The 27,154-nt window shown below is 42.5% G+C and overlaps 2 protein-coding genes and 1 long non-coding RNA gene across 10 annotated transcripts in view; 2 read left to right on the plus strand and 1 right to left on the minus strand.

Annotated features, from left to right (window-relative positions):
- The window catches only part of LOC137226275 (uncharacterized), a 55,019-nt gene extending 44,744 nt beyond the window's left edge, over positions 1 to 10,275 (minus strand). For 5 of the 6 annotated variants that reach the window (XR_010944276.1, XR_010944275.1, XR_010944274.1 and 2 more), the window contains exons 1-2: positions 9,835 to 10,275; positions 189 to 278 (exon numbers count right to left, since the gene is read on the minus strand). This is a non-coding gene — a long non-coding RNA (uncharacterized lncRNA). The remainder of the gene's footprint in view (positions 1 to 188; positions 279 to 9,834) is intronic. The other variant, XR_010944278.1, reaches the window with a different exon arrangement.
- LOC137226273 (gamma-crystallin B-like) lies at positions 9,807 to 12,073 on the plus strand. The gene is made up of 3 exons (XM_067740811.1): positions 9,807 to 9,966; positions 10,064 to 10,306; positions 11,740 to 12,073. Exons 1-3 carry the CDS (start codon positions 9,958 to 9,960, stop codon positions 12,013 to 12,015), a joined length of 528 nt encoding a protein of 175 aa, XP_067596912.1. The 5' UTR covers positions 9,807 to 9,957; the 3' UTR covers positions 12,016 to 12,073.
- Positions 12,074 to 19,945: 7,872 nt separating this feature from the next.
- On the plus strand, positions 19,946 to 22,074 carry LOC137225785 (gamma-crystallin B). Of its 3 annotated transcripts, XM_067739849.1 has the most exons (4): positions 19,946 to 19,954; positions 20,061 to 20,309; positions 21,245 to 21,252; positions 21,758 to 22,074. In XM_067739849.1, the coding sequence occupies exons 1-4, from the start codon at positions 19,946 to 19,948 to the stop codon at positions 22,014 to 22,016; spliced, it is 525 nt and encodes a 174-aa protein (XP_067595950.1). In that variant the 3' UTR covers positions 22,017 to 22,074. The 3 variants fall into 3 exon arrangements, with proteins under 3 accessions (XP_067595950.1, XP_067595948.1, XP_067595949.1); XM_067739847.1 differs by lacking the exon at positions 21,245 to 21,252 and having other exon boundaries at positions 21,741 to 22,074; XM_067739848.1 differs by lacking the exon at positions 21,245 to 21,252 and having other exon boundaries at positions 20,061 to 20,303; positions 21,741 to 22,074.
- The last annotated feature ends 5,080 nt before the right edge of the window (positions 22,075 to 27,154 follow it).

Raw genomic sequence — 27,154 nt, forward strand, 5'->3', positions numbered from 1 at the left:
CATCATCGATTTGTACGAGGCTGTGTTTTCCTTATTATAATCCACATAGAGTTGCACTAAATATACAGATTGTGTTCCTGGCACTAAGTGATTCTTGTTCATCTTAAATGATAACTGAATTTTAATAAATGGTGACCCTTGGCAACTTATCTGACCCTGAAGGTCAAGTGTCTTGAATGTCTACTTACTTCCTGCTGGTCAGGCAGCAGTAATTATGAAGTCCCCACTCATGTCATGGGAAGGAGGGAGAAACACTGTCTGCCTCTATGACCCACGATCTGAGGGAGAGAGGAAAGAAACATAATGAAAAACTATGAAACCCATATACAGGAGAAAATATAGAACCAGTTGTGGTTGGGATACCAAAGACAAAGGATTGCTGGAGAGGTTAGGGCAGCTGAAGTTTCAGATAAGATTAGTCAAGAAAAGCTGAGTGAAAGAGAAGTTTTAAGCGGAATTCCCGAAGTAGAGAAGGTCAAGTACACATGATGAGGTCATCTGGGAGGAGAAGTGTTAAATTAAGAGTTAAAGGACCCGGGGCTCGTCGCAACCAGAGAAAGCCCGTGCACAGCAACAAAGACCCAACTCAGCCAAAAATTAATTAATTAATTAATTAATTAATTTTTTAAAAAAAGAGTTAAAGGGCCTGAGTTGTTATCCTGCCTCTGCTACTTACTAATAAAATGCCCCTCAGTCTCAGGTAAACTAGGACGGTTGGTTACTCCACTTCCTAGCTTATCTCTTCGAGCAAGTCATTTCTTATTCACTGTGCCTAAATTGCCTTATTGAAAACTACAGGCAATAATAAATTCCTGTCTCACTAATTTCCAGGATAACTATGATGAAAAGCTGGGGAAAGATTGTGAACACACTTTGTTATCTTTAAATGTTTGTACAAATATAAATGTAAGAAATTAATGTATTCTCCGGGTTTCCTCAAATTCAACAGTACAGTATAATCATCTTTATTTTGGACTCCAGTATGAACTTTTATCAAGATTCAATTATGGAAGACTCAACTATGCAGAGTGAAGTAAGAATATTTATTATCCTGCATACCTCTGACATTTCTTTCCACTAGAGTAGAGCTGCTCTCCCAGAATGCTAATTCTTTTCACAAATTTACATAAGCAAAAATAGTGCTCTGTCCCAGTTAACTTCTTTATAGAAATTGAGAAGCTAATTTTAAAATTCATATGGAATTGCAAGGGACCCAGAATAGCCGAAACATTCTTGAAAAAAGAACAGAGTAGGAGTACTCACACTTCCTAATTTCAAAACTTACAACAAAGCAACAGTAATCAAGACAGCAGGGTACTGGCACAGGGTAGACATAGAGATGAATGGAATAGACTTGAGGGTCTAGAAATAAACCCATATGTCTATGCTCAACTGATTTTTGCCAAGGGTGCTAAGACCATTCAATGGGGAAAGAATAGTTTTTCAACAAATGGTGCTGGGACTACTGGATATCCAAATGCAAAAGAATAAAGTTAGACCTCCATTTCATACCACATATAAAAATTAACTCAAAATAAATCAAAGAACTCAAACTATAAAACTCTTAGAAGAAAACAGAGACATACATCTTTTTCTTTTTTTCTTTTGGCGGTATGCGGGCCTCTCACCGTTGTGGCCTCTCCCATTGCGGAGCACAGGCTCCGGATGCGCAGGCCCATCGGCCATGGCTCACAGGCCCAGCCACTCCGCGGCATGTGGGATCTTCCCGGACCGGGGCACAAACCCACGTCCCCTGCATCAGCAAGCAGACTCTCAACCACTGCTCCACCAGGGAAGCCCCATCTCTGTGATCTTTTATTAGGCAATGATATCTTAAATATGACCAAAAGCACAAGCAACAACAATAAAAAAATAAATTGGACTTCATCAAAATTAAAACCTTTTATGAATCAAAGGATACTATCAAGAAAGTGAAAAGACAGCCCACTGAATGGGAGAAAATATTTACAAACTTTTTATCTGGTAAAAGTCTAGTATCCAGAATATATAAAAACTCTTAAAACAACAACAGAAAGATAAACAACATAATTTAAAAATGGGCAAAAGATTTGAATATACATCTTTATGAAGAAGATATACAAATAGCCAAGAAGCTACTGAAGATGTTCAGCATTGTTAGTCATTAGGGAAATTCAAATCAAACCACAGTAGGGTAGCACTTAATACCCACTAGGATGGTTATAATAATTTTAGGGAAAAAAAAACAGAAAATAACAAATGTTAGTAAGGACGTGGAGAGATTGGAACTCTCATAAATAGCTGGTGGGAATGGAAAATGTTGCAGCCACCGTGGAAAACGGTTTGGTATTTCCTCAAATAGTTAAATAGAGTTATATGACTCAGCAATTCCACTCTGATGTTTATACTCCAAAGAATTGAAAATGGGTGTTCAAACAAAAACGTATACATGGGGACTTCCCTGGTGGTGCAATGGTTAAGAATCTGCCTGCCAATGCAGGGGACACGGGTTCAAGCCCTGATTCAGGAAGATCCCACTTGCCGTGGAGCAACTAAGCCCGTGCGCCACCACTACTGAACCTGCACTCTAGAGCCGACGAGCCACAACTACTGAGTCCGTGTGCCACAACTACTGAAGCCCACGTGCCTCGAGCTCATGCTCTGCAACAAGAGAAGCCACCACAACGAGAAGCGTGCGCACTGCAACGAAGATTAGCCCCTGCTCGCTGCAACTAGAGAAAGCCCGCGCCCAGCAATGAAAACCCAAAGCAGCCAATAAATAAATAAATATATTTTTAAAAAAAGTATACATGAATGTTCATAGCAGCACTATCCACGGTAGCCAGAAGGTGAAAACAACCCAAATGTCTATCAGTGGATGATTGGACAAATGAAATGTGATATATCCAAACAATGGAATATTATTTGGCCATAGAAAGGAATGATGTACTGATACATGCTACAACATGGATGAACCTTGAAAACATTAGGCTAAGTGAAAGAAGCCAGTCACATAAGACCACATATTATAGGATTCATTTATATGAAATAACCTGAATAGGCAAATCTAGAGACAGTAAGTGGATTCATGGGTTGCTTAAGTATGGGGGATGGGTGGATAAAGGAATGAAAACTAAAGGGTACAGGACTTCTCACTGTGGGATGAGCATGCTCTAAAATTCACTGTGGTGATGGTTGCACATAACTGTGAATATACTAAAACCACTGAATTATACACTTTAAATGGGTAAACTATATGGTATGTAAATTATATCTCAACAAAGCTGTTTAAAAATAATAATGCCCGGCACAGAACCTTAAGTAATAAATAATCTTTTAGAATAAGATTCCTTCTTGCTGAAGGAACATATGGTATAAATTATAAATATGAAGATACACATATTACTAAACTGCTGTGGCTCTTACCAATACCAAATATACAGAAAGATTTGTTTTGCCGCTAGCTTAGTTAAACCATGGTGTGTTGTCCTTTGTTGGGTGACTAATGAAATATGAGCTCTGCTTTTTTTTAAAAAAAAGTAAAACCCAGGTGAGATGTCTCACTGAAAACAATTTTAAACTGAGGTTTTGTTTTGTTTTGCTTTAATCTAGTGAACTTAAGGGTTTAGAGAACAGCCTTTTATCTAAGAAAGCTCGGTGTGCCACAAGTTTTCTTCTCTATAAAATAAGGGGTGTGGACAAGAGGAGCTCCATGTTTCCTTCCAGCTCTGATTCTTTAAGACTGTATTAGGTTTCAACGTAGAGCATCTCAATGGTTACCAATGTAGGCCTTGAGGTCCATGGACATGGTTTCTGGCTTGGCCACCTAATGGCTGTGTGACCTTGAGCAAGTTACTTATGCTCCCTAAGCCTCAGTTTTCCCACTTGCATGTTCTTATGAGGAATAAATGAGATGCCTCCTGTAAAGAAGCTCAATAAGCAGCAGTCATCCCTCCATCAGTTTTACCTTGTTATGCTATATATATGGACTTCATAAAAAAGGGAGGGGGGCAAAGTAAATTAGCTATTTTCTAAAAAAAATTCTCTAATTCAAGGAAATGTGAAAATCCTCAATGTCCTTTTAATAGTCACCCATTACTGCTGTCTTAGAAGGCTACATATAAATCAGTGACACAGGGATTTAGGAACCCTTTGCAGTCAGTTAATGCTGAGATCCTAGAGCCAGGCTGAAGAAATCAGCCTGGCAGCAATCAGTCAATTGAAGAATTCGCTAGAATTTACCAGAATTCCTGTTAAAGCCAAATATTTTCAAGGTTGGTAGGGAGAACAGGCTACTTTGGTGCTAGGCCCTTTGCAAGGTAAAAAAAAAAAAAAGAACGACATTGAACCTACTATGAGAAGTGTATAATTAGGGAGAATATAAGCTATGCATATCTGGAAACATAACCTCTAAAACAAGTCATTGTTATATGCAGAAACAATCAGTTTAGGCCTTCAAGGCTGACAGACCTGAGTTCAGTTCCCAGTGCCTCTACTTACTAGCTGTGTGTACCTTTTTGAATTTGTTTCTCATAGTGATCAGTACGTGATTAGACTTGGTCAGCTGGGGACCCTGGCTTGGAATGGGTGTTCAGAGAGCCTCCTCTGGCCTCCTCCAGATACAATCTTCCCCACAGGACAGGAATGTGTGGAACAACAGGGACATGCCCACACGTCTTCTAGACCACACTCCTTATACCTGGAGCTCCAGAATTTCCTCCATTTACACCCTTGCTTCCAAAATCTAAGAGAGAGTCTTCACTCACCCACCCAAGGACACTGGTACTCAAAGGGCAGCTGTTTGGGGGCATGGTCGGGATGCGGGGGTGGAGCTTGGACATGTGAGGGAGTGAGAAGTGAGGAGGGCGGTCCATGGGGTGGTAGAGGGGGCCTCTATTTATGCTCTTGCCCTGGATCTCTCAAATATTTGGGGAAGTACTGATAATAATTGTGCTGTGTTAGCTACATGACGTACTCTATATAAGATTCCTGGTACAATGTCTAGAACACACTAAACACTCTTCATACAGTAGGCTGTCATTATTAACTATTATTATTTCCATCATCATGAGCCAAGTGAGTGCTGTAAAGTTTGCTACAGGTTCAATCCTACCTACTTAAGTGAGAGCAGATGTGGCTTCCTTCAGCAGGGTCATGTCAATGATGTGCTGATGAACTCAAGAGGTTTCATCTGGGAGACACATAAGTGGTTACCAGAGAAAGAAGTCTGCAAACACTTCAGGAAAACCCAGCTGACAAACTAAAACATTGGCATGGGGGAAGGGAGGCAGGGAGGGTAATGAACTATTTCCACAGAGCCTTCTAACAGGCCCCAGGTAACTTTAATGGCTCTTTTTTTTTTTTAAAGATTTATTTATTTTTGGCTCTGTTGGGTCTTAGTTGAGGCGAGAGAGCTGTTCGTTGCAGCACGCGGGCTTCTCTCTAGTTGTGGGTTTTTCTCTCTCTAGTTGTGGCACACAGGCTCCAGGGCACATGGGCTCTGTAGCTGTGGCACATGAGCTCTCTAGTTGAGGCACACAAGCTCAGTAGTTGTGGCACGTGGGCTTTGTTGCCCCGCGGCATGTGGGACCTTAGTTCCCTGACCAGGGATCAAACCCACGTCCCCTGCACTGTAAGGCGGATTCTTTACCAATGGACCACCAGGGAAGTCCCTTAATGGCTCTTAAATGAACTATTTTTTTTTGGAAGAAACCAGGGTTATATCAGATCCATTCAAATATTTTGACATGCAAGTCTATGTATTTTGATATACGAGTTTGTTTAACCATGAGTTCCTAAAGAACTTTAAATGGTTTTTAATTTTTTTTTTAATTTTTTAAAATTTAAATGAGACCTGTCTTTTTTAAAACAAGTTTTGCACTTCTTTTTAAAGGAAAAAGAAAAAACTTGTATGTAACTTTAAACTTGGTATTCAAATATTTGTGCTAAAAGGCTCATTGGCTCAGTCCCTTAATCTCCCACATATTTTAGACTGGGGTGTTGGCTGATACTACAAAGAGACAGAACAAAGCATGTCTTGCAGCATCCGGGACCCAATGTCTTATTCCATTGACCCATCCATCTTCTAAAATGCAAGGAAGTGACTGGGGATCTCATTATTTTTCTTCACAAAAATGTTGCTCATCACCTTTTCTTTCATTTTTGTTCTCTTTCTCAGGCCATCTCTCCTTTAGCAGTTAAAGGTAAGTTCTGAGACCTTCACGGGAGAGCTCTAGTGGTGCTCTAACACCTCCCCTCCCCTCAGGAAGGCCTCCCTGCTGCCAGCCTACACCAGCCTGCCCAATTTCTGGGCCATTTTTACCTCCCTTCAAGTTTTCCCAGGTCACCAAGGACCAGACAGGAGTGGAGGCTATCAGAACCAGGGGACGTGGTAGAGGACTGAGTGGGAGAGAATGATGGCTGTGTCTCTGAACATCCACATAGGTGACCTCATGTGGGTGAGTTATTGTTCTCCAAAATAAAATCAGAATCATTTGCAATAAAATGGGCATCACTTGCTTAACTGTTTTTCTTGTTTCCAGGACTCTATCCATATAATTAATTAGTAAATAATCATGGGGGATAGAGAAGTGTGACATGGCCCTTACCCTTAAGGTTATTACCTTGTTGAAGACACTAAACCAGGCTGGGAAAACTGGACAGCTACATATAAACGAATGAAATTAGAACACTCCCTAACACCATACACAAAAAATAAACTCAAAATGGATTACAGACCTAAATGTAAGGCCAGACACTATCAAACTCTTAGAGGAAAACATAGGCAGAACACTCTATGACATAAATCACAGCAAGATCCTTTTTGACCCACCTCCTAGAGAAATGGAAATAAAACCAAAAATAAACAAATGGGACCTAATGAAACTTCAAAGCTTTTGCACAGCAAAGGAAACCACAAACAAGACGAAAAGGCAACCCTCAGAACGGGAGAAAATATTTGCAAATGAAGCAACTGACAAAGGATTAACTCCAAAGTATACAAGCAGCTCATGCACCTCAATATCAAAAAAACAAACAACCCAGTCCAAAAATGGGCAGAAGACCTAAATCGACATTTCTCCGAAGAAGATATACAGATTGCCAACAAACACATGAAAGAATGCTCAACATCACTAATCATTAGAGAAATGCAAATCAAAACTACAATGAGGTATCACCTCACACCGGTCAAAATGGCCATCATCAAAATATCTACAAACAGGGCTTCCCTGGTGGCGCAGTGGTTGAGAGTCCGCCTGCCGATGCAGGGGACACGGGTTCATGCCCCGGTACGGGAAGATCCCACATGCCGCGGAGCGGCTGGGCCTGTGAGCCATGGCCACTGAGCCTGCGCGTCCGGAGCCTGTGCTCCGCAATGGGAGAGGCCACAACAGTGAGAGGCCCACGTACAGCAAAAAAAAAAAAAAAAAAAAAATCTACAAACAGTAAATGTTGGAGAGGGTGTAGAGAAAAGGGAACCCTCTTGCACTGTTGGTGAGAATGTAAATTGATACAGCCAATCTGGAGAACAGTATGGAGGTTCCTTAAAAAACTAAACATAGAACTACCATACGACCCAGCAATCCCACTACTGGGTACATCCCCTGAGAAAACCATAATTCCAAAAGAGTCATGTACCACAATGTTCATTGCAGCACTATTTACAATAGGTAGGACATGGAAGCAACCTAAGTGTCCATCGACAGATGAATGGATAAAGAAGATGTGGCACATATATACAATGGAATATTACTCAGCCATAAAAAGAAACGAAATTGAGTTATTTGTAGTGAGGTGGATGGACCTAGAGTCTGTCGTAAAGAGTGAAGTAAGTCAGAAGGAGAAAAACAAATACGTATGCTAACACATATATATGGAATCTGGAAAAAAAAAAAGGTTCTGAAGAACCTAGGAGCAGGACGGGAATAAAGACGCAAACATAGAGAATGACTTGAGGACACGGGGAGGGGGAAGGGTAAGCTGGGACGAAGTGAGAGAGTGGCATGGACATATACACACTACCAAATGTAAAATACATAGCTTGTGGGAAGCAGCCGCATAGCACAGGGAGATCAGCTCAGTGCTTTGTGACCACCTAGAGGGTGGCAACTATTTACATATCATTTACACTGTATTCACAACTACTTACACAGCATTTACATTGTAGTAGGTATTATATGTAATCTAGAGATGATTTAAAGTATATGGGAAGATTGTGTAGGTTATATGCAAATACTACTCCATTTTGTATAAGGGACTTGAGCATCTGCAGATTTTGGTATCCACAGGAGTTCTGGAAGCAATCCCACGGATACCGAGGGACGGCCTGCTCTATTTCTAGTATTTTATTTGATCCCTAAAATGTGTTAATATAATTGTTTGCCTCAGGGCTCTGTTAGTGCTGCCACCAGTTTTGCAAGAGGTCAGGATGAATTCTACAATGTCATATGACATAGGCTATGAAATAGACTGGGGCCAGCCTGTAGCCACCTATACTCTTTATCGTCCCATGGAGGGTCATGTCAGGGCCTGGGTATCTGCTGGATACTGTGTTGGTTCTATTCCAATAGAGGGACTCCTACTCACTTTTTATAGGAAGAGCCTTAGTAAACCTATTACATGTTAACATAAATAACATATTTTATGAATAATAACCATACTTTCCAAAGCAAAAACAATGAAAAGACTGCAATTGCTTTACATTTTACCAAATCTCTTTAATGTCATATAGCCTCTGGAAAAACTCCACTGTACACTTGTGAAGGAATAAGAGTGAAAAGGGCAAATAACATCTTGGTATTGTTATGAAAACTGTTCTGACCATATGAACCCCTTGAAAGTGTCTTGGGGACCTTAGAGGTCCCCATATCACACTGTGAAATCCATACTATCAAGATACCCTGTTGGGGCTTCCCTGGTGGCACAGTGGTTGAGAGTCCGCCTGCCGATGCAGGGGACACGGGTTCGTGCCCCGGTCTGGGAAGATCCCACATGCCGCGGAGCGGCTAGGCCCGTGAGCCATGGCCACTGAGCCTGCGCGTCCTGAGCCTGTGCTCTGCAACACAGAGGAGGCCTCTCCACTGTTGTGGAGAGGCCACAACAGTGAGAGGCCCGCACACCGCAAAAAAAAAAAAAAAAAAAAAAAAAAGATACCCTGTTGTCTGGCCTGGTATCAAGATGCTCTGTTGTCTGGTGCTGTCTAGCATCTCAAAAGTCTGAGGAAGTAGAGGGTGTTGTACCTTGAGGGTTTCTACATTACTCCTTACACTAACTCAAATCACCCTTACCAAGTGAACAAGAGTTTATCAGGGTGAAGAGAAAAGATAGATCTTAGGACATTTGAAGGAGGCCAGGGACCCCAAAGAGCGAGCAAGTCTCTGGGCAGCCGCCAGCAGAAGGAAGGATGTAGGCTCCAAGGGAGATGTGAGAAAGGAAGGCCACAACAATCTGCTTTCAATCACAGAATCTTGAATTTGAATTACGCTTTATGCTTTTCAAAGCATTTTCACAGATTACTTGATTCCCTCTTCCTTAAGATTTCTTATTATTTAAATTCTGGTTTTCAAGAAGTATTTTTGTTCTGTTTTGTTTTTAAACACCAGTCCCTGAGCAGAACACATGGTTTAGTTTAATTACCTTTAAGGAGTCAATTAAGCAGACTAGGCTATAAAATAAAAGCATGGGGATAGAATTCCGCTCATCCTTCTACGTTAAAGACTTTTCATTTTGGTGGCAACAACAGCTTTTGTGAATTAGAACAACCCGAACCTACCAGAAAGAATAAGAGTAAACATTCAGCTAACCGCAGTGACCAGGGGGAGGGAGGGCGGAGAGCTTGCAAATCCCCTTACTCACCGAAATGGGCTCCTTTTGTGTGATTTCCTGCGGAGGCAGCAGTCAGGGCTGCTATTTATACAGCGGCCCTCCCCCTAGTCGCACACAACATCCAGCGAACACCTCCTGCTTCCTCTCTCCAGAATGGGAAAGGTAAGTGCTGGGTACCTGATGCTCAACCTTTGCCGGGTCGCGGCATCTTCAGCGGGGCTGCAAATCGCTTCATGCTTCCACATCTTCCATTTTGCAGATCACCTTCTACGAGGACCGGGGCTTCCAGGGCCGCTGCTACGAGTGCAGCAGCGACTGCCCCAACCTGCAGCCCTACGTCAGCCGCTGCAACTCCATCCGGGTGGACAGCGGCTGCTGGATGCTCTATGAGCGCCCCAACTACCAGGGCCACCAGTACTTCCTGCGGCGCGGCGACTACCCCGACTACCAGCAGTGGATGGGCTTCAATGACTCCGTCCGCTCCTGCCGCCTCATCCCCACTGTGAGTGTGGCTCTGTCTTTGCCTTCCTCTCTTTGGAAATCTAAGCCATTAAAAACTGTCATCCTTCAACCAACGGTTCCAACTGGAGAGCAGAAAGGGGGAGTGAGCCCAGTGCATGCAGTCCATTCTAGAAGGGTGTCCCAGATAGCAAGCCATTCTTCATGAACTCTGGTGTTTTTTTTAAAATCACATATTCCCAGTTTTTCATGTTTTAAATGGAATCAAAAATGAAAAGACTCATTAACAAAAAGCAGAACATAGAAGAGACTGAAGTTATCTGTTCGAGATATAATTTCCTTTTTTTGTATTGAAGTATAGTTGAGTTACAATGTTCTGTTAATGTCTGCTGTACAGCAAAGTGATTCAGTCATACATACAGACATTCTTTTTTTTATATTCTTTTCCATTACGGTGTTTCACCAGACAGTGATTATGGTCTCTGGGCTGTACAGTAGGACCTTGTTGTTTATCCATCCTATATATAACAGTTTGCCTCTGCTAACCCTAAACTCCCACTCCAACATATAATTTCTTAAAGTGGTCATTGCAAGCCATATCAACGCAGAAATCCAATATATCACAACTTATAAATACAATCTGGTTCCGTTTAGTTGATAAAAATACTTTTGCTTGCTTTGGCTTACTTTTCTAATTGATTATCCTCCTAGAGAAGACAGGCACCCTGGCTTCTATTCTGATTTTGTAGGCAGTACCTATTAGCACACCTAGAGGTAGAAATTAGAGGAAAGGCCATATCCAAAACTACAGTTTGAGATTCAGTCTTTCCTAGAGAGTGATGGCAGAGTTCTTAGAAGAATGTGTAGAAGTGCGGGAGCATGAGATATGGTGTCATCCAAACAGAGCTGCAAGAAGACCATTCCTGCTGCTGAGGGAATGAGGAAGTGAAGGGTAGGAGGCCAGAAAGGAAGCTTAAGAGTCACATAGGTGGAAATTTGAACTGAAAATGAAGTTATGAAAACGGAGGTAGGGAAGATGTGTCATCTTACTTTTTTGCAAGGGCTTAATAATCCATAGTATGCATGAAAACCAAAACATTAGTCCTACAGAAAATAGCTAAACGTTGATTCCTTTATAACAAGGGTAATATATCAAATGAGGCTTCACTTTCCAATGATGCTCACTTTTCTCCTTTGAGAGGGACGTTCTCCAATAAGAAGCACTAAAATGATCAATTTTATTTTAGACAAACCTAAATTCCCAAGGACAGAGACTGGTGCATAGCAGTTGAAGAGCTGCTAAGTTCTGTTCCTAGCTTAGCCCATCCACCGTGAGATTCACGGGTGGGCGTTGGGGACCAGGAAGGCTCCTTAACTCTGCGACATGGTTGTGGTGAAAGCAGACTTGGACTAAGGGAACTTTAATTTCTCTCTATTTGTGTTCACTTACTTTTTCTTCTCTGTCTGCCACCCTAGCACTCCGGCACTTTCAGAATGAGAATCTATGAGAGAGATGACTTCAGAGGACAAATGTCAGAGATCACAGACGATTGTCTCTCTCTTCAGGACCGCTTCCACCTCAATGAGATCCACTCCCTCAATGTGCTGGAGGGCTCCTGGGTCCTTTACGAGCTGCCCAACTACAGGGGAAGGCAGTACCTCCTGAGGCCAGGGGAGTACAGGAGATATCTTGACTGGGGGGCGATGAATGCCAAGGCTGGTTCTCTAAGACGGGTGACAGATTTTTATTGAAGTATTTTCATTCTCCACTTTTCTCCTTTAGAATCTAATAAAAGATTTAGCTTGTGTTTCTGGCACTAACAGAGTCCTGTCTTTCTTTTAATCTATTAGGCCTTCAAAAGCAATAATGGCACTTGACCAGACATGATAACATATGCTTTCAAGATGGGGAACAACCTCTTATAAGGGGAAGTGAGTAGAGGATATTATTGCCAGCGTTCTTTTAAAGGCTAGGCCACGTGGGCTCAAAGTTCAGTTCAACTGGGCTCAACCCATTTGTGGTTAATCTTACAAGTTACAATAATAAACAAGTTACATAAATAAACAGTTACAATAATAAACAAGTACTTATTGAAACACCTCAAGTTACCCCTCCAGATTATCCCCACCATCTTCCCTATATAGTCCAAGTCTTAATTGATAAGGAAAGCAATTCTCATCTAGACTCTTACTTTAGCTCCATAAACAAACAAATAAATGAACCTGTCCTCTCACCTACTGCACTCCTTATCCTTCTGACAGCCTCCATCCCTTTTCTCCCATTTCCAATACCTCATACCTCCATGAGATTTTCCAATAGAATTCACTGTCTCTTTGCTGTATGTGCTTTGTACAAAATTTTCAGGATTTTTACGAAAAACCATATGCACATCGGAAAACTCTGCCTCCTATCATTTTTTTTTTTTTTTTTCTGGCCACGCTGCATGTGGGCCTTAGTTCCCCTACCAAGGATCGAAACCACACCCCCTGCAGTGGCAGCATGGTGTCTTAACTCCTAGAATGTCAGGGAAGTCCCTGCCTCCCATCATTTTAATAGGAGTAAAGTACTGTGACCATATATGAAAAATAAGGGACTTCCCTGGTGGTGCAGTGGTGAAGAATCCTCCTGCCAATGCAGGGGATAAGGGTTCAATCCCTGGGCTGAGAAGATCACACGTGCCACGGAGTAACTAAACCTGTGCACCACAATTATTGAGCCTGAGCTCTAGAGCCCGCATGCCACAAGTACTGAAACTTGCACGCTCTAGGGCTCGCATCATGCAACTACTGAGCCTGTGTGCTGCAACTACTGAAGCCCATGCGCCTAGAGAACGTGCTCTGCAACAAGAGAAGCCACCGCAATGAGAATCCTGGGCACCACAATGAGAAGTAGCCCCTGCTGGCCACAACTAGGGAAAGCCCGCGTGCAGCAATGAAGACCCAATGCAGCCAAAATAAAAATAATAATAAAGAAAAATAATACTAAATCAAAAAAAGGGCATTAAAATTTTCTGGAGAAGTTTGCTTGTTTGATTCAGTTGTTTTCTTTTTTAAATAAACATAGATTAAGGTCACTAATAAAGAATTACAACATAATAAATTAAAGAAATTAAAAATAGGTGAATGAAAAAATTGGGTCAGAAGAAAAACGAGAGAGAGAGAGAGAGAGAAAGTGGTGGAGCCAGGAGTGAAGTTTGAGCCCAAACTGGGTGCTATAAAGGCACTTTGGTGGCTGAAGTTAGAACCAGATTTGGATCCAGCAGCCAAGACATAGAAGGAAACATGATCAGTTCCATGACTGACAGAGTCCATAAGACAAATTAATTAATTATTCAAGACTAGCCTAACCATTCCCAGTACTGAAACCTAAAAGAAAATTTTCTTGTGGGTCCTAGTAAAGAAGATACTGAGTAAACAACGTCCTCAATAACATCCTGCGATAATTACATATGGTTCTTAGGACTGTTTCTTGTAAAGTTCCCCAGTGAAGCTGACAGCTTCAGGTCAAAATTCATCTGAAGTACCCCATCCTTTGAGATTCTAATAAATGGCACAAAGCTCATCTCACAGCAGGTGGGAGACTTAGTACCCACTTCTTCCAACACACATATACCCAATGTTTCTTGGAATTCTGGAGAGGAGACGAGTTGTTTATGCGGAGACGAGTTGTTTATGCTTTTCCCAGTTACTCTCCACTCTGAACTCCTGCCTTGTCATTGAGTGGATCCACACTGACCCAAAGTGGAGACATAGTGCCTTTTCCTTGAACTCCTGAACCATTTCTCACATAAAGCATTAATGTGTGCAGCCAGCTTTGTTACAGAGGTTGTGAGGGGAGAGATGCAAGTTTAGATCACAATAGCACAACAATATCAAGTTTAATATTGGATGACCCTGCTCTGGTCTGCAAGCTCCAACCTGCTGCTGGGCGGCCTGTCTTTCCCTTCCTTGCTCCTCTCTTCTCTGTCCTTAGATGTACCCACATGTTTGTTCATTCTCTGTAGAGTCTCCTTCCATCTCACACATCAAGGGCTCCATATCCACCACCCAAGTGGCTTATTACCAGGACAAGCATATAATGTGTTGCTTATCCTGAGTCATTTTTGAGAGTGAGTGTGTTCTATTAAGGATTACACTGGCGCAAGAGGCATGAAGCAGGACCGTTCCAGGCAAACTGGGGCACGTGGTAAGGCTCTTTATAAAGGCTCCTTCCCTGGAAAATAGATTCTTGTATTATTTGATATTAACTGTTCCTAAATCTCAGTTCTTTAACCTTTAAATTCCCAAAACTACTGTTGGCTTCCTGGAGACATTAGCCAGCATCCTCTGTTTGCCAATAATAATACAGCAAACATGAATGAGAAAGCCAAAAACTTCTTGGAGTGCCAAGTTTTACATTATTTGCCTAGTAGGCATAAACTCACAGGCATCAGACATGGAAATTATGTGAAACGCCTGAACTGAAGGCACATAAAACTAGAGACCCTGGATCTCATTGATCAAGTTTGCAAGTTGCTTCCCTTCCTGGGGCACAGGCAAAGAGAATGCAATCCACCCACTAATCCCAATTTAAAGAAAAGGTCAACAGTGGGGAGTTGCCGGGGAAGACATTATGCCCAAACTAACTCCTAATCTACCCTTCCTCATTCTCTCTATCCTCTCTCTAAACACTGGGACCTTGAAGAGATGAGTGTCTGAGGTGAAAGCAGAGAAGGGATACCCTACAGGATCCCACTAAACTTCTCCCCATGAAGATGAACCAACAATTCAAGATAACCCTGGTATCATCCTACATGCCCTACACACGCTAGTATTTCCTATATATCCTAGCTTGTTATAAGTCCAGATTTTAAAGCTTTTTCTTCCCTTTTTTTCCTCTTTTCTCCCTTTGAATCCACAGTGTCTTCTGGACTAACCTTACAAAAGCTCCACCAAGCACAGAAACTGAAGTAGCAGCTAGCTATTCCATAAAAGTTTCAAGATCCCACTCTATTGAGCTACACCCTCAAAATGTTCTCCTCGCTATGGGTTCCCTCTCCAGTTTCCCTTCCCCATTTTCAAGGGGTAGGTCCTGATGTAAGCAGGTGTCTTATTCCATTCCCTCTGGACATTTGGAGTTCAAATTTTCTTCTTTGTGGGTTTGTTAAAACAAAACTGACAATCACAACCACCTGTTGCTTAAACAAGAAAGCGTATTGTTTTTGTTCTGTTTTCTTAAAATATTTATTTTATTTTTTTTTATTTATTTTGGGTTGTGCGGGGTCTTAGTTACAGCACGTGGGATGTTTGTTGCAGCATGCAGACTTCTTTGTAGCAGCATACGAACTCTTAGTTGCAACATGCATGTGGGATCTAGTTCCCCGACGACGGATCAAGCTCTGGCCCCCGACATTGGGAGCATGGGGTCTTAGCCATTGGACCACCAGGGAAGTCCTGAGATGTACTGTTCTTGTTGACGAAAAATTAATCAGTCAATTTAAGAAAGAATTGGAAAATTTTATTCGAGCCAAATTTGAGGATTATAACCTGGGAAGAGCACCTCAGGAAGCTCTGATAACTGTTCTGCCTGTTAGAAGTCAAGACACCGTGTATATATAAGTTTTCTGAGACACAGGGATGCACATTAAATGACATATTATTGACAGTTTACATAATCCAGATTTAAGCGCCATCGTGGTGGGTCATGTGACCCTTTACAAGCTCTAGAAGGAGTGTTGGACTTCTCTAGTGGCACAGTGGTTAAGAATCCACCTGCCAATGCAGGGGACACAGGTTCGAGCCCTGGTCCGGGAAGATCCCACATGGTGCAGAGTAAATAAGCCTGTGTGCCACAACTAATGAGCGTACGCTCTAGAGCCCTCGAGCCACAACTACTGAAGCCCACAAGCCACAACTACTGAAGCCCGTGCGCCTAGAGCCCGTGCTCCACAACAAGAGAGGCCACAGCGATGAGAAGCCCGCACACTGTAACAAAGAATAGACACCGCTCGCCACAACTAGAGAAAGCCTGTGCACAGCAAGAAAGACCCAACACAGCCAAAAATAAATAAATAAATAAATAAATAAAAATTTAAAATGGAAAACCAAAAAGAGGGAATGTTATCTTTTAAGGAGTTGCCTTTTTGGTGCTAGGAGAATGTTGCTGTTTATGGTTGAGCAGGCATTCTTTTTTTTTTTTTTTTTGCGGTATGCGGGCCTCTCACTGTTGTGGCTTCTCCCGTTGCGGAGCACAGGCTCCAGACGCGCAGGCTCAGCGGCCATGGCTCAGGGGCCCAGCCGCTCCACGGCACGTGGGATCCCCCCAGACCGGGACATGAACCCGTGTCCTCTGCATCGGCAGGCAGACTCCCAACCACTGCGCCACCAGGGAAGCCCGAGCAGGCATTCTTGATGATGGGAGAGGTCTGGTTGATGTATAATGCAGATACACAATGCGGGGGGGAGAGGGGAGGCCAAAGGGCAGAAAAGAATTTTTATGTTGAAATTTTTCTTGCTTTACCATAAAATATGAATTTTATTTCACATTTTTAACATGAAAATTCATTTGTTCCAAGAGGAATGCCATAGGAGTTAAGCAGAGGTGGGTCAATGATTGCTGCCTGTCTTCACGTCAGTTAATGAACGGCCGAGAAAGACAAGCCGAGAAACAGAACCAGAGGCTGGTGCTATGATGGTGACCTCCAGGTCCTTACCCAGTCTCCTTGTTTGGGAGAGTTTGGTCTACATGGCCGCCAACCAAATGACCTCTTCTCATTTAACCAAGCACGTATATGATACAAATGCTACGTTAATTATCAGTACTAGGAAGCAAGCATGTGGGTAGTAAGGTGGACAGTTGATTGGACCTCAGACACTAGCAAAACTCTGGAATTGGACACTGCTGTTGTAACAGTAACTTGGCATCTCAGGAGACATACAATTAGAATTACGAAGGAGCAGAGGGCTTAGGGGACAGCACAGTTCTGTTTTCTCTCTTTTGCTTACTCATCTCGCCTATTATAAATGCCCATTAAATAGATGAAATGCAGGATGCTTATGTCATCCTACACATTGAAAGCTGCAAATGCTGAACTTTGATGCGAGTGTGTAGGCCTGTTGTGCTGAGCCTTTGAAAGAGGTCCCGTGGACTATTACAACGATGAATTTCAGACGAGGGAATAACGTTCATATCCCCCAGACATTTATTGAGTAAACTTTACGGGCCAGTTCATTTTTCCAGTTAGTGAGAATACAAAAGTAAAGATGGATGGCAGGGCAGAGGGGCGGGGAGATAAATTAGGAGTTTGGGATTAACATATACACATTACTATACATAAAATAGTAAACAACAAGGACCTCATATATAGCACAGGGGACTATACTCAATAACCCATAAGGGAAAAGCATCTGAAAAAGAATAGATATAAATATATGTATAACTGAATCGCTACACCTGAAACTAACAAAACACCGTAAATCAGCTACACACACACACACACCCACCACACACACACACACCCACCACACACACACACACACACACAAGGAAAAGAATGGAAAAGAAAAGAAGAAGGAATAAATCAGAGTAGTGTTTTTCAAAGTTTGGTCAAGAACAACCTGCTGCTGCCAGTTAAAAATACAGATTCCTAGAGTCCCTTCCAGATCTAATGATGCTGCGTCTCAGAAGAGCGTAGAGCCTGGCAATTAGCATTTTTAATAAGCACAGGTGATTCTTAATGCTCCCTGGAGTTTGAAGAACACTAGATGATTTCTAAAGTTCCTTCCAAATCTACATTTTTACCACAAAATGGCTTTGTGGTGGAGACACTTTTCAGGCATCTTTGAGAGAACTGAACATTTTTGAGAGAGACAATTGGGCTGAAGTCATCCTTAATAATGTCTCACTATTACTAATATCAAACGTTTATTCAGTGCTCATTTGTGCCAGGTATGTGCCAAACACATTAAACACATAATCCCATTTATTCAGGTCAATGTCCTTTAGCCAAAAGCCACCAGACACACCTGTTGTGAAACAAAGGGGTTTGTTACTGGTTACAGTGACGGAGAAAACATACACCATGGGGAAGCATGGACTGTCTCCGTAAGAGGGTTAGAAAGAACTATGATAGGACTTGTACTTTGGTTGGGTGACCCGGGGAAGTGCCTAAAAAGGCAGATGTTGGGCTTCCCTGGTGGTACAGGGGTTAGGACTCCGCACTTCCACCGCAGGGGGCACGGGTTCAATCCCTGGTCGGGGAACTAAGACCCCACATGCTGCGCGGTGCGGCCAAAAAAACATAAAATAAACAATAAAATAAAAAGCAGGAGCTCACTAAATTGGATGTTGTCAGACAGCAAGGGTAATTTTATGATTGGATATCTTAATAGTTCTACTCATGGGGAAGGGAGCAAAGAACAAGGATTAAGCTGCAATTGATATAGAAGCAGCAGTTAATCATTTTGGCTGAGAGAGGGCCTGTGTCTGGGGTTCTGTGGGTGGCACATTCGCTTTGTTTTCGCCTATGCTTAGACAAAATTACGAAGTCGCCTTATTTTGTCTCATTTCATCATGGTCTCAGGGTAACCTGGCCTCAGTTGGTATTTCGTGAGATTGTTTATGTCTAATAGGGAAATATGGCCTAGCTCTGAGGGCCAGACCAGCTTTCAAATATCAGAGGCTGCAGGCCCCTTCCTTTTTCCTTCCTTCCTTCCTTCCTTCCTCCCTTCCTCCCTCCCTCCCTCTCTCCTTTCTTTCTTTTCTTTCCTTCCTTCCTTCCTTCCTTCCTTCCTTTCTTTCTTTCTTTCTTTCTCTTTCTTTGTCTTTCTTTTCTCTCTCTCTCTCTCTCTTTCTCTCTCTCTCATTCAACATACTATATCCCATGAGATAAGTATTATGAAATAACTCCTGCTCTGAGAGGTTGTGTGGCTTGCCACGTTCATGTGGCTACTAAGTGGACATTCTGAGTCCACGAGGCTTTACTGCCTTCCCCTGGTAAAGGGAAAGCAATCTATAAAGCAATATACTTCTCAGTCTTGAACCCCGTGGTCATAAAAACCTTTCTTTTGGTTCTTATCACAAGTCGGCTACGATGGGCTGGTTTCCAGTTATATGAAGCGTACTCACCAAAGAGGAAGTTAAAAGCTATGCCTTAAAGCGTTGTCAAAACTAGCAAGAATCAGAATCCAGATTTGTGTCCTGTACTAGATTGACAAGTCCTATGAAGAAAGCAGTTTTAAGATAGAGGGGTCTCCGTGGTCCAGGAAAATCAGTGCTTGTGGCATTCTGCTTCACCCACAGCCTCTCTGGAATTCTGGGGCACTTCCATAAAGACATGGATTTCTTCCCCCAAAATACACAGGGCATAAACGAATCATATGTATAGAGACGTGAGTTTCAGGTCAAAAGTTCAGACTGATGTGCTGATAAATTTATAAAACACTAAGAATCCAAATAAAAGCAACTCTAGGGACTCATCCAGAGCCCGAACAGACAGCGTTAGAATATACCAGAGAATGAGGGCAGACTAGACAGGCATTTCCACTGAATGCAGCATGCAAAAGGGATCCATAAAACCCCCTTACGCACCCCCGGGGCCCCTTTTGTGTTGTTCTTGCCAACACAGCAGCCGTCCTGCTATATAGACCCGCTGCGCTGCCGGGGCCCCATCACACTGAACTCACATCATCGTGTCAACCAGCCATGGGGAAGGTAAACGGAACACAAGTGAAATAAAATGGAGCGGGGAAAAATGCCTCTATACAAGATCTATTATGGGGAGCAAATAATTTCATTTTGAATTATACTTCCTTTGCAGATCACCTTCTATGAGGACCGGGGCTTCCAGGGCCGCTGCTACGAGTGCAGCAGCGACTGCCCCAACCTGCAGCCCTACTTCAGCCGCTGCAACTCCATCCGGGTGGACAGCGGCTGCTGGATGCTCTATGAGCGCCCCAACTACCAGGGCCACCAGTACTTCCTGCGGCGTGGCGACTACCCCGACTACCAGCAGTGGATGGGCTTCAACGACTCCGTCCGCTCCTGCCGCCTCATCCCCACAGTGAGTGTGGTTCTGTCTTTGCCTTCCTCTCTTTGGAAATCAAAGCCATTAAAAACTGTCATCCTTCAACCAAACGGTTCCAACTGGAGAGCAGAAAGGGGGAGTGAGCCCAGTGCATGCAGTCCATTCTAGAAGGGTGTCCCAGATAGCAAGCCATTCTTCATGAACTCTGGTGTTTTTTTTAAAATCACATATTCCCAGTTTTTCATGTTTTAAATGGAATCAAAAATGAAAAGACTCATTAACAAAAGGCAGAACATAGAAGAGACTGAAGTTATCATCTGTTCGAGGTATAATTTCTTTTTTTTGTATTGAAGTATAGTTGAGTTACAATGTTCTGTTAATGTCTGCTGTACAGCAAAGTGATTCAGTCATACATACAGACATTCTTTTTTTTATATTCTTTTCCATTACGGTTTTTCACCAGACAGTGATTATGGTCTCTGGGCTGTACAGTAGGACCTTGTTGTTTATCCATCCTATATATAACAGTTTGCCTCTGCTAACCCTAAACTCCCACTCCAACATATAATTTCTTAAAGTGGTCATTGCAAGCCATATCAACGCAGAAATCCAATATATCACAACTTATAAATACAATCTGGTTCCGTTTAGTTGATAAAAATACTTTTGCTTGCTTTGGCTTACTTTTCTAATTGATTATCCTCCTAGAGAAGACAGGCATCCTGGCTTCTATTCTGATTTTGTAGGCAGTACCTATTAGCTCACCTAGAGGTAGAAATTAGAGGAAAGGCCACATCCAAAACTACAGTTTGAGATTCAGTCTTTCCTAGAGAGTGATGGCAGAGTTCTTAGAAGAATGTGTAGAAGTGCGGGAGCATGAGATATGGTGTCATCCAAACAGAGCTGCAAGAAGACCATTCCTGCTGCTGAGGGAATGAGGAAGTGAAGGGTAGGAGGCCAGAAAGGAAGCTTAAGAGTCACATAGGTGGAAATTTGAACTGAAAATGAAGTTATGAAAACGGAGGTAGGGAAGATGTGTCATCTTACTTTTTTGCAAGGGCTTAATAATCCATAGTATGCATGAAAACCAAAACATTAGTCCTACAGAAAATAGCTAAACGTTGATTCCTTTATAACAAGGGTAATATATCAAATGAGGCTTCACTTTCCAATGATGCTCACTTTTCTCCTTTGAGAGGGACGTTCTCCAATAAGAAGCACTAAAATGATCAATTTTATTTTAGACAAACCTAAATTCCCAAGGACAGAGACTGGTGCATAGCAGTTGAAGAGCTGCTAAGTTCTGTTCCTAGCTTAGCCCATCCACCGTGAGATTCACGGGTGGGCGTTGGGGACCAGGAAGGCTCCTTAACTCTGCGACATGGTTGTGGTGAAAGCAGACTTGGACTAAGGGAACTTTAATTTCTCTCTATTTGTGTTCACTTACTTTTTCTTCTCTGTCTGCCACCCTAGCACTCCGGCACTTTCAGAATGAGAATCTATGAGAGAGATGACTTCAGAGGACAAATGTCAGAGATCACAGACGATTGTCTCTCTCTTCAGGACCGCTTCCACCTCAATGAGATCCACTCCCTCAATGTGCTGGAGGGCTCCTGGGTCCTTTACGAGCTGCCCAACTACAGGGGAAGGCAGTACCTCCTGAGGCCAGGGGAGTACAGGAGATATCTTGACTGGGGGGCGATGAATGCCAAGGCTGGTTCTCTAAGACGGGTGACAGATTTTTATTGAAGTATTTTCATTCTCCACTTTTCTCCTTTAGAATCTAATAAAAGATTTAGCTTGTGTTTCTGGCACTAACAGAGTCCTGTCTTTCTTTTAATCTATTAGGCCTTCAAAAGCAATAATGGCACTTGACCAGACATGATAACATATGCTTTCAAGATGGGGAACAACCTCTTATAAGGGGAAGTGAGTAGAGGATATTATTGCCAGCGTTCTTTTAAAGGCTAGGCCACGTGGGCTCAAAGTTCAGTTCAACTGGGCTCAACCCATTTGTGGTTAATCTTACAAGTTACAATAATAAACAAGTTACATAAATAAACAGTTACAATAATAAACAAGTACTTATTGAAACACCTCAAGTTACCCCTCCAGATTATCCCCACCATCTTCCCTATATAGTCCAAGTCTTAATTGATAAGGAAAGCAATTCTCATCTAGACTCTTACTTTAGCTCCATAAACAAACAAATAAATGAACCTGTCCTCTCACCTACTGCACTCCTTATCCTTCTGACAGCCTCCATCCCTTTTCTCCCATTTCCAATACCTCATACCTCCATGAGATTTCCCAATAGAATTCCCTGTCTCTTTGCTGTACGTGCTTTGTACAAAATTTTCAGGATTTTTACCAAAAACCATATGCACATAGGAAAACTCTGCCTCCTATCTTTTTTTTTTTTTTTCTGGCCACGCTCTATGTGGGCCTTAGGTCCCCTTCAAGGGATCGAACCCACACCCCCTACAGTGGAAGCACGGAGTCTTAACGACTGGATGGCCAGGGAAGTCCCTGCCTCCCATCATTTTAATGGGAGTAAAGTACTGTGACCATACATGAAAAATAAGGGACTTTCCTGGTGGCGCAGTGGTTAAAAATCCTCCTGCCAATGCAGGGGATACAGGTTCAATCCCTGGGCTGAGAAGATCACACGTGCCACGGAGCAACTAAGCCCGTGCACCATAACTACTGAGCCTGAGCTCTAGTGCCCGCATGCCACAAGTACTGAAGCCCATGTGCCTAGAGCCCATGCTCCGCAACAAGAGAAGCCACCGCAATGAGAAGCCTGGGCACCACAATGAGAAGTAGCCCCTGCTGGCCACAACTAGAGAAAGCCCATGTGCAGCAATGAAGACCAGTGCAGCAAAAAGAAAAATAATACTAAATCAAAAATAGGGCACTAAAATTTTCTGGAGAAGTTTGCTTGTTTGATTCAGTTGTTTTCTTTATTTTAAAAACATAGATTAAGGTCACTAATAAAGAATTACAACATAATAAATTAAAGAAATTAAAAATAGGTGAATGAAAAAATTGGGTCGGAAGAAACACAAGAGTGAGTGAGAGGGAGAGATGGAGCCAGGAGTGAAGTTTGAACCCAAACTGGGTGCTATAAAGGCACTTTGGTGGCTGAAGTTAGAACCAGATTTGGATCCAGCAGCCAAGACATAGAAGGAAACATGATCAGTTCCATGACTGACAGAGTCCATAAGACAAATTAATTATTCAAGACTAGCCTAACCATTCCCAGTACTGAAACCTAAAAGAAAATTTTCTTGTGGGTCCTAGTAAAGAAGATACTGAGTAAACAACGTCCTCAATAACATCCTGCGATAATTAAATACGGCTCTTAGGACTGTTTCTTGTAAAGTTCCCCAGTGAAGCTGACAGCTTCAGGTCAAAATTCATCTGAAGTACCCCATCCTTTGAGATTCTAATAAATGGCTCAAAGCTCATCTCACAGCAGGTGGGAGACTTAGTACCCACTTCTTCCAACACACATATACCCAATGTTTCTTGGAATTCTGGAGAGGAGACGAGTTGTTTATGCGGAGACGAGTTGTTTATGCTTTTCCCAGTTACTCTCCACTCTGAACTCCTGCCTTGTCATTGAGTGGATCCACACTGACCCAAAGTGGAGACATAGTGCCTTTTCCTTGAACTCCTGAACCATTTCTCACATAAAGCATTAATGTGTGCAGCCAGCTTTGTTACAGAGGTTGTGAGGGGAGAGATGCAAGTTTAGATCACAATAGCACAACAATATCAAGTTTAATATTGGATGACCCTGCTCTGGTCTGCAAGCTCCAACCTGCTGCTGGGCGGCCTGTCTTTCCCTTCCTTGCTCCTCTCTTCTCTGTCCTTAGATGTACCCACATGTTTGTTCATTCTCTGTAGAGTCTCCTTCCATCTCACACATCAAGGGCTCCATATCCACCACCCAAGTGGCTTATTACCAGGACAAGCATATAATGTGTTGCTTATCCTGAGTCATTTTTGAGAGTGAGTGTGTTCTATTAAGGATTACACTGGAGCAAGAGGCATGAAGCAGGACCGTTCCAGGCAAACTGGGGCACATGGTAAGGCTCTTTATAAAGGCTCCTTCCCTGGAAAATAGATTCTTGTATTATTTGATATTAACTGTTCCTAAATCTCAGTTCTTTAACCTTTAAATTCCCAAAACTACTGTTGGCTTCCTGGAGACATTAGCCAGCATCCTCTGTTTGCCAATAATAATACAGCAAACATGAATGAGAAAGCCAAAAACTTCTTGGAGTGCCAAGTTTTACATTATTTGCCTAGTAGGCATAAACTCACAGGCATCAGACATGGAAATTATGTGAAACACCTGAACTGAAGGCACATAAAACTAGAGACCCTGGATCTCATTGTTCAAGTTTGCAAGTTGCTTCCCTTCCTGGGGCACAAGCAAAGAGAATGCTATCCACCCTCTAATCCCAACTTAAAGAAAAGGTCAACAGTGGGGAGTTGCCGGGGGAAGACATTATGCCCAAACTATCTCCTAATCTACCCTTCCTCATTCTCTCTATCCTCTCTCTAAACACTGGGACCTTGAAGAGATGAGTGTCTGAGGTGAAAGCAGAGAAGGGATACCCTACAGGATCCCACTAAACTTCTCCCCATGAAGATGAACCAACAATTCGATAACCCTGGTATCATCCTACATACCCTACACACACTAGTATTTCCTATATATCCTAGCTTGTTATAAGTCAGATTTTAAAGCTTTTTCTTCCCTTTTTTTCCTCTTTTCTCCCTTTGAATCCACAGTGTCTTCTGGACTAACCTTACAAAAGTTCCACCAAGCACAGAAACTGAAGTAGCAGCTATTCCATAAAGGAGTCAAGACCCCACTCTATTGAACTACACCCTCAAAATATTCTCCTCACTATGGGTCCCCTCTCCAGTTTCCCTTCTCCATTTTCAAGGCGTAGGTCCTGATGTAAGCAGGTGTCTTATTCCATTCCCTCTGGACTTTTGGAGTTCAAATTTTCTTCTTTGTGGGTTTATTAAAGCAAAACTGACAGTCACAACCACCTGTTGCTTAAACAAGAAGGCATATTGTTTTTGCTCCTTTTTTTCAAATATTTATTTTATTTTTGTTTATTTATTTTGGACTGCGCCAGATCTTAGTTATGGCACGCAGGATGTTCACTGCAGCATGCAGACTTCTTTGTTGCAGCATGTGAACTCTTAGTTGCAGCGTGCATGTGGGATCTAGTTCCCCGACCACGGATGGAACTCTGGCCCCCTGCATTGGGAGCATGGAGTCTTAGTCATTGGACCATCGGGGAAGTCCCGAGATGTATTGTTCTTGTTGATGAAAAATTAATCAGTCAATTTAAGAAAGAATTGGAAAATTTTATTCGAGCCAAATTTGAGTATTATAACCTGGGAAGAGCACCTCAGGAAGCTCTGAGAACTGTTCTGCCTGTTAGAAGTCAAGACACAGTGTATATATAAGTTTTCTGAGACACAGTGATGTACATTAAATGACATATTATTGACAGTTTACATAATCCAGATTTAAGCGCCATCGTGGTGGGTCACGTGACCCTTTACAAGCTCTAGAAGGAATGTTGGAGTTCTCTGGTGGCACAGTGGTTAAGAATCCACCTGCCAATGCAGGGGACACAGGTTCGAGCCTTGGTCCCGGAAGATCCCACATAGCACAGAGTAAATAAGCCTGTGTGCTACAACTACTGAGCGTACGCTCTAGAGCCCTCCAGCCACAAATACTGAAGCCTACAAGCCACAACTACTGAAACCCGTACGCCTAGAGCCCGTGCTCCACAACAAGAGAGGCCACAGCGATGAGAAGCCCGCACACCGTAATGAAGAGTAGCCCCCGCTCGCCACAACTAGAGAAAGCCTGCGCACAGCAAGAAACACCCAACACAGCCAAAAATAAATAAATATTTATTTAAAAATGAAAACCAAAAAGAAGGAATGTTATTTTTTAAGGAGTTGCCTTTTTGGCGCTAGGAGAATGTTGCTGTTTATGGTTGAGCAGGCATTCTTGATGATGGGGGAGGTCTGGTTGATGTATAATGCAGATACACAATGCGGGGGGGAGAGGGGAGGCCAAAGGGCAGAAAAGAATTTTTATGTTGAAATTTTTCTTGCTTTACCATAAAATATGAATTTTATTTCACATTTTTAACATGAAAATTCATTTGTTCCAAGAGGAATGCCATAGGAGTTAAGCAGAGGTGGGTCAATGATTGCTGCCTGTCTTCACGTCAGTTAATGAACGGCCGAGAAAGACAAGCCGAGAAACAGAACCAGAGGCTGGTGCTATGATGGTGACCTCCGGGTCCTTACCCAGTCTCCTTGTTTGGGAGAGTTTGGTCTACATGGCCGCCAACCAAATGACCTCTTCTCATTTAACCAAGCACGTATATGATACAAATGCTACGTTAATTATCAGTACTAGGAAGCAAGCATGTGGGTAGTAAGGTGGACAGTTGATTGGACCTCAGACACTAGCAAAACTCTGGAATTGGACACTGCTGTTGTAACAGTAACTTGGCATCTCAGGAGACATACAATTAGAATTACGAAGGAGCAGAGGGCTTAGGGGACAGCACAGTTCTGTTTTCTCTCTTTTGCTTACTCATCTCGCCTATTATAAATGCCCATTAAATAGATGAAATGCAGGATGCTTATGTCATCCTACACATTGAAAGCTGCAAATGCTGAACTTTGATGCGAGTGTGTAGGCCTGTTGTGCTGAGCCTTTGAAAGAGGTCCCGTGGACTATTACAACGATGAATTTCAGACGAGGGAATAACGTTCATATCCCCCAGACATTTATTGAGTAAACTTTACGGGCCAGTTCATTTTTCCAG

The sequence above is a fragment of the Pseudorca crassidens genome, chromosome 6 (genome assembly GCF_039906515.1).
Source record: "Pseudorca crassidens isolate mPseCra1 chromosome 6, mPseCra1.hap1, whole genome shotgun sequence".
Lineage (NCBI taxonomy): Eukaryota > Metazoa > Chordata > Mammalia > Artiodactyla > Delphinidae > Pseudorca > Pseudorca crassidens.